The 18,019-nt window shown below is 39.2% G+C and overlaps 1 protein-coding gene across 7 annotated transcripts; it reads left to right on the top strand.

Annotated features, from left to right (window-relative positions):
* The first annotated feature begins 732 nt into the window (after positions 1 to 732).
* On the top strand, positions 733 to 15,914 carry sh3bgr (SH3 domain binding glutamate-rich protein). 7 transcript variants are annotated; one of them, XM_020708445.3, is made up of 11 exons: positions 733 to 1,007; positions 3,420 to 3,605; positions 3,772 to 3,852; positions 6,320 to 6,382; positions 8,540 to 8,713; positions 9,160 to 9,189; positions 10,506 to 10,529; positions 10,808 to 10,834; positions 11,749 to 11,775; positions 14,485 to 14,544; positions 15,311 to 15,914. In XM_020708445.3, exons 1-10 carry the CDS (start codon positions 963 to 965, stop codon positions 14,500 to 14,502), a joined length of 675 nt encoding a protein of 224 aa, XP_020564104.1. In that variant the 5' UTR covers positions 733 to 962; the 3' UTR covers positions 14,503 to 14,544; positions 15,311 to 15,914. The 7 variants fall into 7 exon arrangements, with proteins under 7 accessions (XP_020564104.1, XP_020564106.1, XP_020564105.1 ...); XM_020708447.3 differs by lacking the exon at positions 11,749 to 11,775; XM_020708446.3 differs by lacking the exon at positions 10,506 to 10,529.
* The last annotated feature ends 2,105 nt before the right edge of the window (positions 15,915 to 18,019 follow it).

An 18,019-nucleotide genomic window follows, 5' to 3' on the forward strand; every position in this document is an offset into this window, starting at 1 on the left:
AGCTTTTTGCCACACTAGCTTCAAGTGACCAAACTTTGGCAACCTTGAAGAAGTACTGCAAAGTTTTATGAATATGGGTTGTCTTGCCGTCTTCTCCAACCTTCGCAGATTCGGATGGTTCAGGACGTCCAAAAATGAAATGTGCAGTTGGGAAACGAAAAGACACAAGAGTTTGCATGAATTTTTTAGACCTTTTGCAAAAGGGGAGAGGTGGAGAAACACGACCTGTTAGGCTTTGTGGCTGTCCGCTCTCTCCGTCCTCAAGGCAAAAAGGCTTTTTTTTTTTTACAAAATACGTCATTAGAATGGTGTGTTTTTGTCTAGTCTACATTGCAGGTGTTGTGGCTCCATAAACACTACAGTACAGAAAGAAAACAGAGACCACAAGTCAAAAAGTCAGTACAGAAAGAAAACAGAGACCACAAGTCAAAAACAGGCCTACTGGTGACCTTGGCACATATTATCTGCTACTATAGGCAGGAATCAAGCATATTTCTGCAATACAATATACATGCAAATATAGAATCCATTAAATTCATAATAACAAGAACATAGAAAATATTATGGAACCCCTGTTCACCACCACAGCTGCTATATAACAGTCTGTTATCCTAAAATTTGTTTTGGTAAGTAATTACATTTGTGTTCCCCGTGCCCCCTTTTTTTTTTAATTTCAGCCCCCGCTCCTCCACAGGTCTCTGCACGTCCCTGCTGCACAGTCCTGGTGCTATTTCTGTCCTCCCGGGAAGGAGATGGAGCAGCTTCTCTGCATGCAGCTGAAGTTGCCAATCTGCGCATGGCTGCACCCCTTACCAAAAATAACCGCAGCGGCGTGCGCGCGTGTGTGCGTGATCTCGGGCCATGTCTTCGAGTTCGTCCTGGGAGCGCTCTAATAATAGAGGAAACCGCCCGCGCCCATAAGACCCCCTTTTGTTGCATTTTTAACCACATATCGTAACGAAATGGTCATCAAAGTTTTCCTCGCCTCCTCCTCTGGATCCACGGCGGTAAGCTTTCGGTCACTGATGGAAATCGACCTTTAGAGCGAACTTTCTGTTAGTTCTGTTCTGTTATTTCAGGTTAAACTTAAATTCGTGCTAAAGTGACGCGCAAAGGCTTTTTGGATCGTTACCTGTGCGTAATCGCTCTGTTTATTCACGTCTCGGATCAATCAATCCGATTGAGTGGAGCTTTCCTGAACAGGGGGCTCCTCAACTTTTCCAAACAAAGGAATTCCACTTAGGGGGTCCCAGACAGAAATGGTAGTACACAACGTTTTACTCTCACAGGGAACATGGAATTTCAATTTCATTTATGTTAAGGCAAGTTCCTGACCGTGCGTATGGGGATCTGCTGCACAGGGGAGGGTAAAGCCACCCCCCGGATCTACTTTAGGCAAACCCCGCTGGTCAGCAGAGCTGGCTTGTTGGCCCAGCTCACAGGCCTGTTTCACCACCAATAGACTAGACTTGTTTGCATTCTGGTCCTTAACACAATCTGTCCAGATAAATGAACTCTAGTCACGACTAATAACGTTGGATTCAATTAACAGTCTCATTACTCATTATTGCTGTGCGGTTTCTTTTAATTATGATCTGCACCAAAACATCCTATTTGCGTTGAACATACATTATGTGGCTTATGTTTAAACCCCAAATCAAAGAAATAAGAAAACATGTGTCTAAAAGGAGCTGACAGTTTTTTTTTAAACTATTTTAAAATTAAGGTCAGATTTTATTCTTTAAAAGTAATTCAACAATAGGATGTCATTTTTAAAAGGTCTTTACGCCTGTGCATAGCACTCTACTTAAAAATGTGATTTTTCAGCTTTACACTAATACTGGAAAGTATTTCTAAACTTTTGTAACTTTTCACAGTTTTATTGTTCTCTTATAAAATTGACAACATATTATTTTGTCTAAAATTTTAACCGCAAGATAAATAAAATAAACAAATTACTTTTGTGATCACTACTTAAACTGGACCCATTTGGCTGGGTTATCTTCTAAATTATAGTTAGTATTTTACGCTTGAAAATAATTTGGTTAATGTTGGGGGGAAACAAACAAAAAAAACAACTACAAAGATTAAAAAGTAAATTTAATTTTAAAATAAATTTAAATCAAGTGAATCAAAGAGCTATTACGTTAATCTAGACTCCAAAATATTAAATTGCCTAAAATTAAAATTAAAAAAATCTTACAAATGCAGGTTGTGTGTGACATTGGTGAAGTACAGCAGTGTTGTTTTAGGATTTTAGAAGGGGAGGTGTTCAAAGTTGGAAAAGGATGGCAAAAATACTTTGTTGTTGTCCATAAAGGATCTATATCATGCAAAATCATTTTTTAAGCTTTTAAGTCTTTTATAATGTTCATTCCTCACTATAAACAATCCTAAATCGGTATTTTGATCCGTTCATGAATTTCTGATTATTCCTCTAAAAACCTGCTGTCTGAGCCCCAGCCCCTCCCAATCCACACAAACGAGCGGGTTCTCACACTGTGACATAGATAAGTGAGGAACCGCCCCTTCCAGGAAGAGTCTGCGCTCTTCTCCATGGAGCTAGCGGCATTTGGCGAAAACGCTTTCCTTTTACACGCATGATACGAACGTCCATCTTTGCAAAAGTTCGGATGTTGTTCGTTTTCCTCTAGGTTGACTTCATGAAATGGGCGTCACCCACACAGAGTGAAAGCCGGTGCCTCAGAGATCAAGGCGTCTTTTTTTGGGTTGGAAAAGAACTCAGGAAAATAACTAAGATTGAATAAAAAATGTGTTCTTTTGTGTGTCAAAGGTAATGGGCAGGGATGCCCAGTTTAGCTTAGTCTGTATTTTCTTTTAGCAATTACCTTTTGAATTCTTAGACTTCATGTTCTTTATGAGTTCATGTTTATTATACAATTACCGTCATAAAGCCCATTGAGACAACTTTTGTTGTAATATTGGGCTATATAAATAAAATGAATTAAATTGATGTATTCATCATGTACATAGATATTGTTTAGTATGGAAGGCTTAAGAATAGCATGATATAGGCCCTTTAAACATTAGGGAAATAATAATAATAATAATAATACATTTTATTTATAAGGCGCCTTTCTGGGCACTCAAGGTTGCTGCACAGCATGTATACAGTATAAAATACAATAAACAGTTAAAACAACAACAACAATTTCAATAAATACACAATTAAATAAAAAATATATAAAAACATGAAAAGGTCAATGTTAAAGTGAATAGGCCATTTGGAAAAGACTAAGAAAGTAGAATTGTGACCTTAAATTACATATGTCATTAAAATGTCTGACTCTCATTATTTTTCATTCTTAACTGCTGTTAGGCCTGTACAATCGTGCATTACATTTTACTGCATATTATACTATGCACGTGAGATATAATACCTGCATACTGTCCAACAGATCAAGAAGAAACAGCAAGATGTGGTTTCATTCTTGGACGCTCTGAAGGTGGATTACACAGAGCTGGACATCGCCTGCAATGAACAGAACCGCATGTGGATGAGGCAAAATGTCCCAGAGGAGAAAAAGCCTCCCAACGGCATCCCCCTCCCTCCTCAAATTTTTAATGAAGAGAGCTACTGTGGGGTGAGCATGGATGCAGGCATAACAAGCGGCTGCTTTTATTGGCCCGTGATCTGCTCCGGGGTCATCAAACCATTCCAGAGGATTTGGCTTCAGAGGCAAATGTTCTTGATGGTGAATCATCTGCAGAAGTTTGTTTTTGAAGGTGGCTCCTTTCTGTTTGATGCAGGATTATGACACCTTCTTTGATGCTAAAGAAGACAACGCAGTGTACACCTTTCTAGGCCTGCCTCCCCCACCTGGGTCAAAGGTTGGAGTTAATTTCTTCTTGTAAAAAAAAAGAAACACATAAAAAAGTACTTTTAATAAATTGCCGTTTTTCAGTTGTGGTTTGATAACTAATGTGTCTTTAGTTTGTCATAGATCATATTTTGTTGGTTAAATTTTGAGTATTTAAGCAAACCAGCATGTTTTTGTAAGCCTGTAGAAATAATTTTAAGATACTCATCAGAGTTATTTTTTTACATGCAAAACATGATTTTGTCTGTGCGTTAAGTGCTACACCTGCAGAAATAGTATCTAAAAGAATGTAACTCCCATGCTTTTATTAAAAAGTAAGAAGTCCTTTGTAAGAACTAAGATGTTCACGAAGAAAAGTAAAAAATAGAGAAATATACATCAAAAACTAATTTTTCTGCCCTATAACAAATCTGTCTGAATCCTGGTGTCCATGATTAAAACCTAAACACACAAACGGAATGGCTAACATGTTAAAAAAAACACAAAAATAAGAAAGAACTAAAAAATGGATTTAGTTTACTCTGAAAGGCTTAAGAAAAGCAAGATATAGGCCTTTTAAATGATAGCTGTTGTAGTTTTTTCATTATTGCTAATAAAGAGAAGGGTCATCATAAATTGGGAACACCTGTACCTCTCTGCACAGACCAATGTGTAAAACTGAACTGAACCCATTTTCAAAGCAAAGTAAACCCAGGGCTTCTAAAGTTAGATATAAAATTAGTTCTTAATTATTTATTATTTTTTTGGGGTAAAATATTGAGAAAATGGATAAATGTACCATTTATTTACAAAGAGTGTTTTTTTGGAGGAATGTTGCAAGACATTGAAAGGTGATCCTAATTATTTAAAGAATCAGTGCATTTTTTGTAAAACAAAAAACAACAACCCCCTTTTATAGCATAATGAACCCCCTAATGACTCTGAATCTGCCATGTTTTCAGCAGTAGATAAAATAAATGATGTCATCTTCACATATCGTTGTTTTAATGATAAAAAACAATTAAGCCATGACCCTGTTTGAGTTGTGGCACAGCTGCTGTATTAGATTTTGCCATAGACTGCATATGAGACCTGGACTGAGTGACCCCTCCCCCCTTGTGTTCCAAACAGGAAGTGCTCGCTGGATCCAAAAAGCCAAAATTTCATAGGCTATGTCCGAATTCCTCTACTACTGCGTTCACCATTTTGCAGTGCTGTGCGAATCACAATTCCAAAATGAGTGCCCTAGAAATTTCCCAGAAGTTCCTGCAAAAAACCAGTGTGCATCGATGCTCACTAGATTGGCGAATATGGACCACAGTGCATTGCGTCTCAACACTTTTTGCCAAAGAATTGTATTTAAATGTATTTCTTAATAAACCATCAACGTTTTCCTCTTCAGAACTCAGTGGATTCATAAATGATCATCGCAATCAATTAGATTTTAACTTTGTGAAATCGATGACGTCATAATCGCCCTTTAGAAAGAAAAAAAAGGTAGTAAGCATGGAGTCCAAAGTGCTTTATAAATCCAGGGCACTAGATAGTCCAGCACTATATAATTATTTTGTAGTTAGGGGTTAGGGCAGGAATTTGGACACAGCCACAGACTTCTATTGAGAACAAACATCTATTGTGCTTGTCAGAATAAACATTTTTGCTCTGACATTGTTATTTAAAACATGTTCTTGCCGATTTTATTATATTTTGATGATATATTTTTTCCTGTAGTTAAAGTTATTCAAGTTAAAAACTGCCTCAATAAAAGTATGTGGACTCATCTTGGACATTTAAAATGTTTGAGAGACAGATTTCGTTTGGACCACTTTCAAATGGTGGGGGCGTGGCCTTCCAAAATGCTCAATCTTGTGATGCCATAGAAACGTAGACTCAGACCCACTTGGACCTGCCGCTCCTTACTGACAACATCTGGCTCCAACATGGCGGCGGGGTCTGTATTGCAAAAGATGGCAGCTGAATTGACTTCATTTGGGTGGTACCAGAAGTGAGCCATTTGCCATGGGTGATGTCCAGTTCTTATGTCCAGTCAATGGATTTTACATGCACTGTAACAGCTGGCTGGACTGTACCATTTCATCACCTCTTTATACTGCTGTGGTTTTCAAAATCAACAGTTATCTTCACTGGCTCTTAAACCCAGAGAAGACTCAGATCATCACAAGAATTCCAAAAATATTTATTGATTCCCTGAAAAAAGGAGCACATTTTTGGATGTATTTTCATTAGGAGGATGAACAAATATCAACGTTTGGATCATTTTTTAAAACTGGAATATTCAACAGGGTTTCTTTCTCTGGGCCAAAAAATTCACATAAACGTTTTTGTAGTTTTTCTCTGTGTTAAATACAATAGTACACACTTCTGTTTGTTATTTTATTCTGTAAAACACAGCATTACAAAGGATTAGCAGCATTTCATGTTTTCTGAAAGTGTATTTATTTTAATGTGTGTTAAGCTTCATGGTTTCCTCGATGCAGGAAGCAGAGCAGGCTGACAAGGAGCTCAACGGAACTCTGGAAGAACATCCAGACGACGCAGCAGTAATGCCAATGTCCCTTTTATCTCCCATCATGCTTTATTCTTTTAACTTCTCCTCTACCTCTTTTCTTTCTCATCCCCTGGCCTCCTCACTCGTTCATCCTAAACTGGTGGCTTGAATCAAACTCTTAATTTCTCCATATGGTGGCCAAACATCCTCCCCTCACTAATCTTGTCTCTGCATAAAAACTTCACCTCAGATGAACCTCTGGTTTGCTTTTTGTCTGAACTAACATTCCTTTATCAGCGACTGTTCTAGAGATTATTTATTTACTTTCTGATTTGACACACTTTTTTGCTTTTCTTTTAAAAGATTCTCAACAAGACCTGCTTAACCACTGTGAACACTTTATATTTGCTGCAAAACTCAAAAAAGCTTTTTCTGCGTTAGATGTTATAGCTAGTAGCAAAATATTCAGTAAAAAAAAAAGAATTTTTAGCAAAAAGTCTCACTGACTAAAGGCCTGTTCACACCGGGACGAATTTCGCCGGCGATTTTCGCCAACGTTTAACGCCTCGTGACTAAACAAAGGGCACCAATGTGAGTGTGCACACCGAGGCGAAAAAACGCCAAAGCGTCAAAAAAAAAAAACGCCCCGGGTTCGTTTTTTTTTTTCGACGCGTCGCGTCGAAATCTATTCGACCAATGAGAATGGCGCTTTTGCACACGTGTCTGGAGCTTCTGAAGTTACAGTAAAACACAACTTGGGGGTGCTCAAACACAAAACTGCCTTGCTGAGCACACATACCAGCGAAGAAGATAGACGCCAAGTAGCGTCTACATTCTTAAATATCCCCTTACCAAGTACCAGTCGGAGCTACTGATGCTTGAAATATTCATGTTTTCATTGTATGATTCTGACAAGCGCGTAAATACTTGCTCTCTTCTTCTGAGTGAAAAGCGACTTTAAGAATCGTAAAGTTGCGCAGCGCCACCTTGTGTACAGGAGTATTTCTGTTTACATTAAGCGCCATCTAATGTCAGGGAAGGAAATTGCATGTTCGCTCGGCTCATCGTCAGCGAAAATCGCCTGGGTGTGAACACAAAAGACGTGGCGAAAAACGCTGGCGAATAACGCCTGGCGAATATTCGTCCCGGTGTGTACGGGCCTTTACGGTAAAATTTAAATACGATGCACTGTTTTTACCCTTAAGGTTACACCTCATAAATGTGTTACTTTTCCTCATTTTCAGTATCTTTCCTCTAACTATTAACACATCTCTACAGGGCCCTTGACCTGACATTAGTAAAATAATAATTAATTTATTCCCACGACATAATAATTCACGTTATTATTATTTAATTCAAGTCATTCATAAACACCGATATGAGCAATACTTGGATTTACAGCAGATTCTTTCACATTTCTGTCTGTGTATGTCTCATGACAATGCATGGAAGACACGGAGGATGTTTAAAGGTCGGATTTTTGTATTTTAAAAAGCTCTACAAAAGCATCGGTAATCACTTCTCCATGTCTAGGTTCATTCACACCCGGGTACTCACGCCGTCCTGTTGCAAAAGCCGCTTTGGGTCGATACTCCTGTGTCTCTGTGACCCACATTAACGAGGGGGAAAAATGAAAACAAGAATCAAACTAGGGGATCCATTTATTTTTGTCATGATAAAAATAGGAAAAATATCATACGATTTAGGAGGCCTGAGCTGGCTGCCTCCCTGGACCATAACCAGAAGCATTTACGTTTATTTCTGGTTAAAAACACGGGGTGTGTGAAAGGTCACAATTATTTAGTCAGAACGAATTACTTTATTTTTTTAGCCTTGTCAGGTCTCGGGCTCCGTAAATCCCTGCTTTTTGTAATAATCTGTCAAGTAGACTAGTTCCATATGAGAAACATCTGTTTTATTGTACATACAGTAAATTTCAATAAATCCCATAGTGGAAATGAAATGTAATTTTTGTTTTCATCATGTCACGCCAAACTCCTGGTTTATTTAGGAAACCGTCTCCATCTGTTCTTTAAGGTTCTTCATTTGACTCAAATGGACGACTTCAAGACTAACTCCTTCTCTTCCATGTTCCTAACGTCATCTAACAGCTGAGCTGACCATCTTTCAGCTGCCAACACATCACGTTTTTATTTAAGGTGCAATGCTGGTCTTTTTTGATGGCACGTTGTTGTTTCCACCTCACAAGGAGGTTCCTGTGGAGGAGCGGAACGGGGGTTCACACAGAGAGGAGGAGGAGGAGGAGGAAGGACAGGCAGAAGGTGAGAGTGGTCAGGCAGATGATGAGGAGACGGAAGGAGACACGCCCCCTGCAGAAGAGGAGGATGAGGAAGAGGCTGAGGGGGAAGAAGACCATAATGAGGTCACAGAAGACGCCGTTTTTACAGCATAACGACGGCCTAACTTCATGAGAAACGTCAAATGTTTTTCTTTTTTGGACTTACATAGCACTCTTTCTTTTCTTTTCTTTAACACATTTCCAATTTCACTTTAACATTTTCTTTTAAAGGTTTTGCTGTTTCCAGGTCACCTTTCCTAGACTCTCGTGCTGGAATGACTAACAAACCTTTTTACTGTTTCCAAACAGTTTTCAGATATTTCCATTTCTTTATTGCTTTCTATGACTGCATGAACATGGACTGTTCTGGTTTTATTACAAATGTTCAGTTTCTTTTTCTTTTTACAATAATATCTCTTTCTGATGCAATAAACCACATTTAACCTTGAACTGTCCTGGAATTCTGTGTGGATGGGTCTATGGCTCATGAACATCTACTCTTTCTAATTGGACCTTTTCTCGTCTGTTAGGAGGCACAAGCAGAGGAGGAGGAAGATCAGGTAAGCACTTCATTCATTTAAGGTTCCAGACTTTGTTCATTCACTAAATGTTCCATTATTTGTTCTTTTTCTTTTGGTAAACTAAAAGTGTCACATAACAGCTATGCATGCTCTGTTTAGAGAACCGTTATGTATCATTGAATTTAGTGTAAAAAAACGTTGTGTTGCCTTTTGTATTCAAACTTGAATGTTAGCACCCATCCCCCTTTAGGCCACCGAACTCCCTAAAGTCAAATCAGCTGAATAGCCAGATATTATGGGATGTCAAGCAGCTACCCTTTCCTTTTTTCAAACCATGCAAATGTGGGGCCTGGTCCACCGTAGAAAGCTGACCTTGTTGCAAGAAGGAAATCCTGACCTTATTTCCTAATTTAGTTTTAAAATTTTGCAAACCTATTTTGCAGAGGTTTGTAATAAATGTTTTATTGGTATTTTAATTCCTCTGCATGTTTTATGTTGTTATTCTTATGTTGTTGACATTTGAACCTCAATTCTGTAATACAATTCTATTCAGTTATTTCAAAAAGCAGAAAATCTTGTCAATATAGACAAATAAATAAAGGAAATCCTCCAGCATTACATCATGTCTTTGACAAAAGCAACCCACAGCTAACATCAGCATTTATTTGCACCTACCGGAACATTATGATCACATTTTTAATGAAACATGCTTTATAACCCTGTAGGACCCACTGTGTCAAATTTGGTTGCTGTATTTTGTTGTATTTTATTTTTTTATTGGCTGCTGTACTTACTGCAACCCAAAATGAAGAAAAAAAAGTTGTTAAATCGTTCTTGGGTTCTCCGGGGTTAAATCATTTTTGCACAAAACATATGCTAAATTTAAAACATTCCCCTTAAATATAAGACATAGTCTCTATTTTAAAAGCGTTGCATTCAAAGTTCATGGCCTGCTGAGATACTGTAGCTCTATACGGGTATGAAAAACCTCACTGAAGGTATTTCTCAACAGTAAAAATACACCACAGTGAATCACGCTTTAACCCAAGTGGGGACCTATTTTATCTTTGATGCTGTTCATGCCTCCTAAGAGCTGTCAGGTAGTGTTTTAATTTGTGCAGAATCCTGTGGTTTTATCGTATGAGGGGTCACATGTTTCAGATGAGAAAGTCACAAAAAGAATTGACTTTCTGCTCAATGAAATGTTTTATTTAGCCCCCCGAACTGGCCTTGTTTGTGTTTCACTGCGCCCATCAGTGTCATCGTCTGTTCTTTCCAACATGCACACATTTCGTGGGTTTCGAACCCTTTTTCTTAGCGCTGTTGTCCATGTCTTGTTGCTTTGCTCCCTCCAGGAACGAGAGGATTTGCAGTCCGAGGTAACGGTCATCTCCAGCTCCTAAACAGCATTGAGAGTTTGATGGAGGCTTTGGTCTGCTGTTCTCATGTCAAATCTCTTCATTCAGCCATTCTCACCCTCCCCATCAGCTCTCTTTAATTCCCTCTTTTTCAGCTAACATCTTCATTCCTTCCCAGCTGTAACAGCCTCACGACATCCTCACGTATTTGCTGGATATGTAGCGGTGTAGCCCATGCTTGTGGTGCTCTTTTGCTCCCCATTGCAGCCTGCTGACCGGCTATTTGTTTTTGCTTCTAGGAGGAGGAAGAGCTTCAGCAGCTTGAGGTAGTAGATTTGTGGTATTTTTATTCTTGCCTCAAGCCCTCTGAGTTTGCCTGCTTTTCTCCAGTTATCTATCCCTTGCAGTTATCATATTTTGGAATGTTTGCAACCTATTGTGAAGCATTCCTTTAGATTGTTTCATAGCCATCTGCACATGACGGTCTGCAGTATTTGTGGAACAAATCTGACATCTAGCCGCCTTATATAACTCCAGTAATTGCCAAATTTGACCTCCCGAATTTTGATATTTTCTTGTAATGACAGTGCTCACATGATAGTGCATCCCTGTAATGTTAACTCATTTCATTTCGTTTTCTCTGCCGGCCCTACAGCAACAACAGAGAGCTTTTGAAGCTTCTGTTTACCCAGAGTTTTGCCTATCAGGAAACAAGATGTGCTCTCCAAAGAATTTCCAGGGTTGCAGATTTCGCTCGGCCGGCTTTTCACACGGCATTCCCAAAACAAAACAAGAAATTCCACCAAAACACAGAATGAAATCTATTAAGTCCAAACCATCGTCAGTTCACAGAAGAGAGCAGCTTTGTAAGAGCTCTGTGAAAGGGCTTTCATCTCTTTGACACATTCCAACCTCTGCCTGAGCTTCTGCCGCTGGCTTTGCCCCCCACCGTTGTTTTGTCTTTGCACCCTCTTTTTTTCCAGGACCAAGGCAGTGAGGTAGCTGCTTTGTTTGTGGCCTCTTCAATCTTTTAGGCTCCGTAGACATCAGATGTTCTTCCCTTTCCTTTCTCTTTCCTTGTGCTGCATGCTACGTTTCAGTTTTTTCCAAGGTGCCTAATGGTGTGCAGCATGATGACTACATTTGAATTAAATGCTGGAATTAGAATGGTGACAGCAATGATAGCAGCTGTGAAGATAAACCTGAACCCAACACCCCCCTGACTTTATTTCCCATTCAGGAAGAGGAGGACGCAGAGGAGCAAGAGGTATATGTTCGGACTGGACGAGCTCTGTCTGTCTTTGGAATGGTGTGACCCCTACTAGGACTGGGATTTTGAGCATGATGACAAAACATGATACTGGTCGCCACATGTCATGCCGTCCCATGCACATTGTGATCGTTCAGCACTGAAGTGAACTTTAAGCACATGGACGTTTTCCACATCTGCCAAGACATTTTCACTGTTCTGCTGCCACTGGAGCAGGGGGAAAACTTTGTTCATGTACTTGGAGGACATGAACAGAACTTGGAGTTGGTTTGTTCCGCTATGTTGCATGGAAGGGCATGTAGGTTCACTGGACTTGACATGGGCGCCTTGTCTTTTTCTTATTTTAGTAAAAAGTCGGCGCTTGTGTTTGTCTTTGCCGAGAGCACTAGGAGCGAAGGGGAATGGAAATTGATGTGACAAGGTTTGAAGGAGGAAGCACATCATTTTATTGCGCAACATGTGGACAAAGAACAGTTTTTATATTTGGAAATGTCTCAGGAAGTGACACTTATAGGTGTGATGCTATGAGTGTTTGTTCATAAAAGCTGTATTTTGTGCTTCTAAGTTGTTGTGGTATAACTTAAAGTTCCACTCTAATCATCTTTTGATCTATTTTTTAAGTCTTCCCAGTGGTCTTTTAAATATGATTATGCCAGCAGTAGTTTTTCACCTCTGAGTTGTGGATGGGACTGTTGGCGTAGAGCAACACCGCCCCCTTCCCCATCCCATTGCTGAGACCTCAGAGCAGGGAGTTTGTGGTCCTCCCAGCGTATGTTCTAATCTACATCACAAATTGCTTTTTTTTTTACAGCATTTTTTTGTCTGATGTACAATTTGAATAAAAAAAAAAAATCAGAAATGTAATTTTGAGCTTAAATTTCTTAATACAGGGGAGGAAATATTTGATCTATTGCTGATTTTATAAGTTTACCCACATAAAAAGAAATTGACAGTCTCCCTGTCATCTTAATGGCAGATTCGTTTAAACAGTGAGAGAAAATCACAAAGAGAATCAGGAAATCAACTTTAAAGAATGTATAAACGTTTATTTGCATTTCATTGAGGGAAATTTGATCCCATAGTAACCACTAAGTGTTCTGCTTCACACAGACCAGAGACTCTCATAATTACCCGTCAAATGAACTGAAGACACCTGTTTAAACTTATTACATGTAGAAAAAGACACCTGTCCACAGAATCAGTCCATCAGTCAAACTCCAAACTCTTCAACATGGAAAAGACTAAAGACTTTCAGGTGATATAAGGGAGAAGATTGTAGACCTGCACAAGACCAGAATGGACTAAAAAACCATCAGTAAGAAGCTGGGGGTGAAGCTGGGGGTGAAGGAGACAACTGGTGGTGTCTGCTTCACCCCCTTCAGGTCTGAGGCTCCAAAACAGAGAAATTCTGGTTAAGACCCTAAGAACACCATCCCCACCATCAAGCATGGAGGTGGAGGTATTATGCTTTTGGGATGGGGGTTGCATAGGGCTACTTCACCGTGTGGAGCCATGTACATCCTGTGTGAGAACCTCCTTCCTTCTGAACGGAGGCTTAAAATGGATGGTGTGTAGGTCTGCCAACAGAACAATGACCCAAAACCAACAGCCAAGACAACCAAGGAACGGCTGAAGAACAGGCACATCCAGGTCATAGAGTGCTGCAGCCAGTCTCTGGACCTCAATCCCATAGAAAACTTGTGGAGAAATCTAAAACTCAGAGTTGCCGTGATTTAGAAGTCATTTGCAAAAAGAATGGACTGAAATTCTGCCTGATATGTGCAGAAACTTGCTCATTAACCACAAGAAATATCTGACTTCTGTGCTTGCTAGTAAAGGTGTTTGCCACTAAGTACTACATTTATCCGGCAAGAAGGATCAAATACTCCCTCAATGAAATGCAAATACATTTATGTAAAAGTATTGTCTTTTCTCACTGTTCAAAAAAACCATTAAGGTGACAGTCAGTTTCTTCTTAAGTGGGCAAACTTACCGTATATAATCGGCAAGAGCTCAAATGTTTATTTCCTTCACTGTATGTGTGCTCCATCATCAGGAAAATGCCACAAGAACATGATAAGAACACTAAAAACACAATTTTCAGCTAAGTGAGTTAATGAAAAAGGTTAATATTAAAGTTGTCTTATCATGTCTATCTGATTCCTAGATGCATTTCATAAAAACTTTCTAGGGAAACCTAGTTTTTCTCTCACCATCTAAAGCGCACACATCATCTGAAAGAGCTGCCCGTCATTAGTTGTAACCCTGCTCCCACAGCCAAAGCCTCCCCTTTCTCACATTACTCCTTTGCCATTTTTAACCATCTCCCTCCTCACACACCAACAGCCTCCTTTACACCAGCTCACGCCTTTCTTCTTTCAATGGAGGAGAAAGAAAAATAGCACTTCAGTGTTTGGTACAGTACATGGAAACCTCGGTTTGTGTGTCCAAATTGTCATATGTGGAGAAATCTCAGCTTTCTCTCATTGCTTCAGTCTACAGACTCCAAGGAGACGACTGTACCTCCTTCTGTTAAACACAGTTAGTTTTCTGCAGTGGACTTAACAAACTGACTTGAAGACAAAACCATTTGTGAAAGTTGTGTTGAAAAATGATAACAGCATCTGTGCATTCTGCATTTTTCCCCACTGTATCATTATTATATTATTTACATTTCACATTATTATTATTATTATTTTTTTACAGGAGGACGAGGCGGAGTAGTTTAAGAATCTTGGTTGAAGATGAAAACTGACTACTGTCCAGGTAAAACCCATGAAAGGGACTTTTCGTTCAGCAGTGCTGCTGTTTTACCACTAGAGGGCAGTAAAACATTTTGTAGGCCAACTTTCAGTGCATTTTATAATTCATGCAACCAGGTTCCTTTCAGAGGTAAATCTGTTTTCACTGTTCTGTTGTGTCCCTTTCATTTCCCTGCTTGACCTTACTGTCAAATCAAAAACAAGTGCAAAAAAAGCACAATTACTTATCCTGTCAGAACAGCTGGATTCACAAATTACCTGAGAGGAAGGGCTATTCTTTGGTTGCATTAAAGAGACTCTACCTTAGGATTATATTTAGGTGCCCATACTCAAACTCACCTTGCTTCACCTTAGTGTTTGAATGGGCATTTTGTTTACTGCTGACTTACCCTTTTAGGTGCAACAGTAGAGGTACAAATAATGCATCACATTTACAGTTCCTCTGGCTCCCCCTGTAGAAAGCCTGTCCTTTAGTTCATCCCAGTGTGTCATGGCATCCCAGTCCTGCTGCAGGACAACTTAGGACACCGGATTTGAGGCGATGGCAAAGCCACTGTCCTTTTCTGTTATCTTTCTTCTGGCCCCGGCAAATTCCTGTCACGGCTGGTTAGAAGAAGCTGCTAAGTGAGCTTTCAGATGTGCCTGAGGAGGAGTGGGCGCGCTTGGTGGCGCAGGCACTGAGGTGGTGGTAGTGGCTGCCTCAGACAGCTGGAAAATATGTGACATCTTTTTTTTTTTTTTTTGTTTCATCTGCTTGTCTTGTTTTGCAGCTTGAAGCATCTCCCCGCTCCACCTCTTCATAACCCCAGCCTCGTGACCCCCCCCAAACCAATGGACAGCTCCGCCCTGATGCTGCGCTGGACACGTCTGGAAACCGCTGGCCATGTGCTTGAAGTCCTAATTTGACCCACCACTGTCCCCTTTTTGACTATTTTTATATTGTATGCTTTAGGACCTGATCCAAAAATGGTGTAGCGTAGTTTTTTGTAAAAAGGCACAGTCGCATTTAAACACATCTTGCAGGGTTTTTCTCTTCTAGAAAACCTAGTTTTCTAACACAAAGAGGGAGTGACCTTTTCAAAAAAAAAAAAAAAGTCATGCACTGAAATAGCTTAGCCTGTGGCTCCTGACTACAGTACTCGCTCTGGTTACAGTTCTGCTGTTTTACACCACCGTGGTGCCTCGCGGACTCCTTTTATCAGCTGAATGTAGAAATGCCAACTATAACAGCCTCTGGAGAAAGGAGAGAAGCTCTTGCTGTGATATTGAGAACTACCTTACTACAAGTCCAGTGCTGCTGTCTGAAAAATTGCACTTTGTTGAACAAAGACTGAAACAGGGCTGTAACTGAAATAAAGCAGACATAAAAACAGATTCCAAATGGTTTTTATTTTAAGCTCATACTGATTGTGTATTTTTAAGTGATTCTGTGGTATTTACAGTAGACGGAATAATTGATCCCCTTCTGATTTTGTAGGTTTGCCCACCTAAAAAGCCTAAATAGGGTTTTGCCACCAAGTACTACGTCTTGCTGGCAAGATGGTTCAAATACTTATTTCCCTCAATTAAAATGCAAATACAGTTAAAACAATTATTTTTTTATATTTCTATGTGATTTTCTAACTCTCACTCTGTAAATGAACCCACCATTAGGAGACAGGTGTGGGCAAGCTTAGAAAATCAGCAAGGGCCAATTGTTCAAAGGTAAGCTGATCGGATTTTGGTGATCGGATTGGATCAAATCTTGAAAATGGGTTGTTCAAAAGGGAAAGAAGGAATCTGAAATCAGATTAGATCACAGAATCCAATCCTAGTTCTAATCTGGATCAAACCTTCAGTTTGTGTTGTTCAAAACTTGTCAGTAGGATTTGGATAACTTTGATCCAAAAAAACTGGATTATCCTGATCCCAACAGGGGGTAGGATTTAAAGGTGGATTCCAGGAGGAAAATGTAGAAAAACTTTAAAATTGGTCAAATAATACATTTGTTTCATGTAGTGTTTATACTTTTATTTATATTTTGCACTTGACTTGTGTAACCTTTGTAACAGTGATGAAGTAGATACAGTAGACATAGGCTACCAGTTAAGCTATTCAGTAAAAACAACCAAAGTAGAACTGCAGATCAGCCTCCTAAAAGCAGAGCTTGGAAATGCTGGTCTCTCCTCCTCAGATTAAAAAACTCCCTAAACATTCTTTATTTTGTTAACTATTGGACATTTAGCCATTTTATCTAAGACGTTTTCAAAATATCCACAATGTATTTGTTAATGTATTTTTTATTTTTTATTTTTTGTGACTCAGATGAGGGGTCATAAAAGAAATTATGAATGGAAGTGGATGTTATTTTTGTGTTTTGTCTCAGAATAACAAACTCTTACAGTGACCCCATGTTGGCTCTTCTACCTGTTCTTTACATAGCTGGTAGCCCGTCTTGTGATATGTTCTCCCATTTAGAGCACAGGTAATCTGGATTTGGTAATCTTGAAAACTGTGTATCTGGATCAGGGTGATCCAGTCCAATGTTGCTTTGAAAAACCGGCATAAAAGTAAGACGGATTACCTGATCCTGCATAGGAAAAAATGTGATTTCCAAATCCGGATCATTTTGATCCAGATTAAACTTTTTCAACAACTGGCCCCAAAGGATCAAATACTTATTTTCTCCATTGTTAGCACTGAGGCCGGTAAACAAATATTGGGGGACTCAACTGAGAAGTAAACACTTAAAAGGGAAAAAACAGAGCATTTCAGAAGTGAAGGAAGAAAACAGACAAAGTCTATCAAAAGTAGAATAATGAATGTTTTTTTTCTCCAATTACCAAGGAGTTCAAACCCCAACTATAATTTAACAAAAACTGAATTATTATAAGACTCACTATAAAATAATTCAAGTTTATAAGAGGAATGTGGGATATTTACAGTTGCGTCACACCAGCTTTTAAATAAACCTATCATGTTTTTGCTACATGCTGGCTTTAGGCTGCTGTACAGGCATTATTGCATCATTTTTCACTTTATGATGCATCATCAATTTTTAATGGCAGTGTGAGCTGATCAGCCAAGTGCAGCCTGTCAGTGAAGATAGTATAAAATACTTTTACACAGACAGTAGTCTTCACACCACACTTTATGTGTCCATTTATATACCTATTTAAAAGTTTTTACAAAGAATAGCATCTATTTACATAAATGTTCAGCTGTCTGTCCTTGGAGGATGTTCAGCATCCTTAACTCCGTCTGAGGTATGGTTTTACCTAAAGAGCTCAGGGTTTTCACGGCACACAAACAAATGCAGACGTGCAGTGTGATGAATCACAGAGGGTTTTCAAAGCAGTCCCATTCCTATTTACCAACAGTTTACCCAGAGGTTTTGGACAGGAGTAAAAAAGTGTTTTGAGCAAAGAATGTTCTCTAAAAATATATTTGTTAATCGTTTATTATCATCATTCAACAAAGTGCAGTGAATGGACAATATA

Source organism: Oryzias latipes, chromosome 13 (assembly GCF_053564925.1).
Source record: "Oryzias latipes strain Hd-rR chromosome 13, Olatipes_Hd-rR_3.1".
Taxonomy (NCBI): Eukaryota; Metazoa; Chordata; class Actinopteri; order Beloniformes; family Adrianichthyidae; genus Oryzias; species Oryzias latipes.

Bases quoted from the DNA above. Each gene is read 5' to 3' on its own strand.
- sh3bgr (XM_020708445.3), top strand. From the start codon at position 963: ATGGTCATCAAAGTTTTCCTCGCCTCCTCCTCTGGATCCACGGCG. The intron at 3,606-3,771 runs GTGAGCATGGAT...TGTTTGATGCAG, and splicing joins ATGAAGAGAGCTACTGTGGG to GATTATGACACCTTCTTTGA. The intron at 8,714-9,159 runs GTCACAGAAGAC...CTCGTCTGTTAG, and splicing joins GGGAAGAAGACCATAATGAG to GAGGCACAAGCAGAGGAGGA.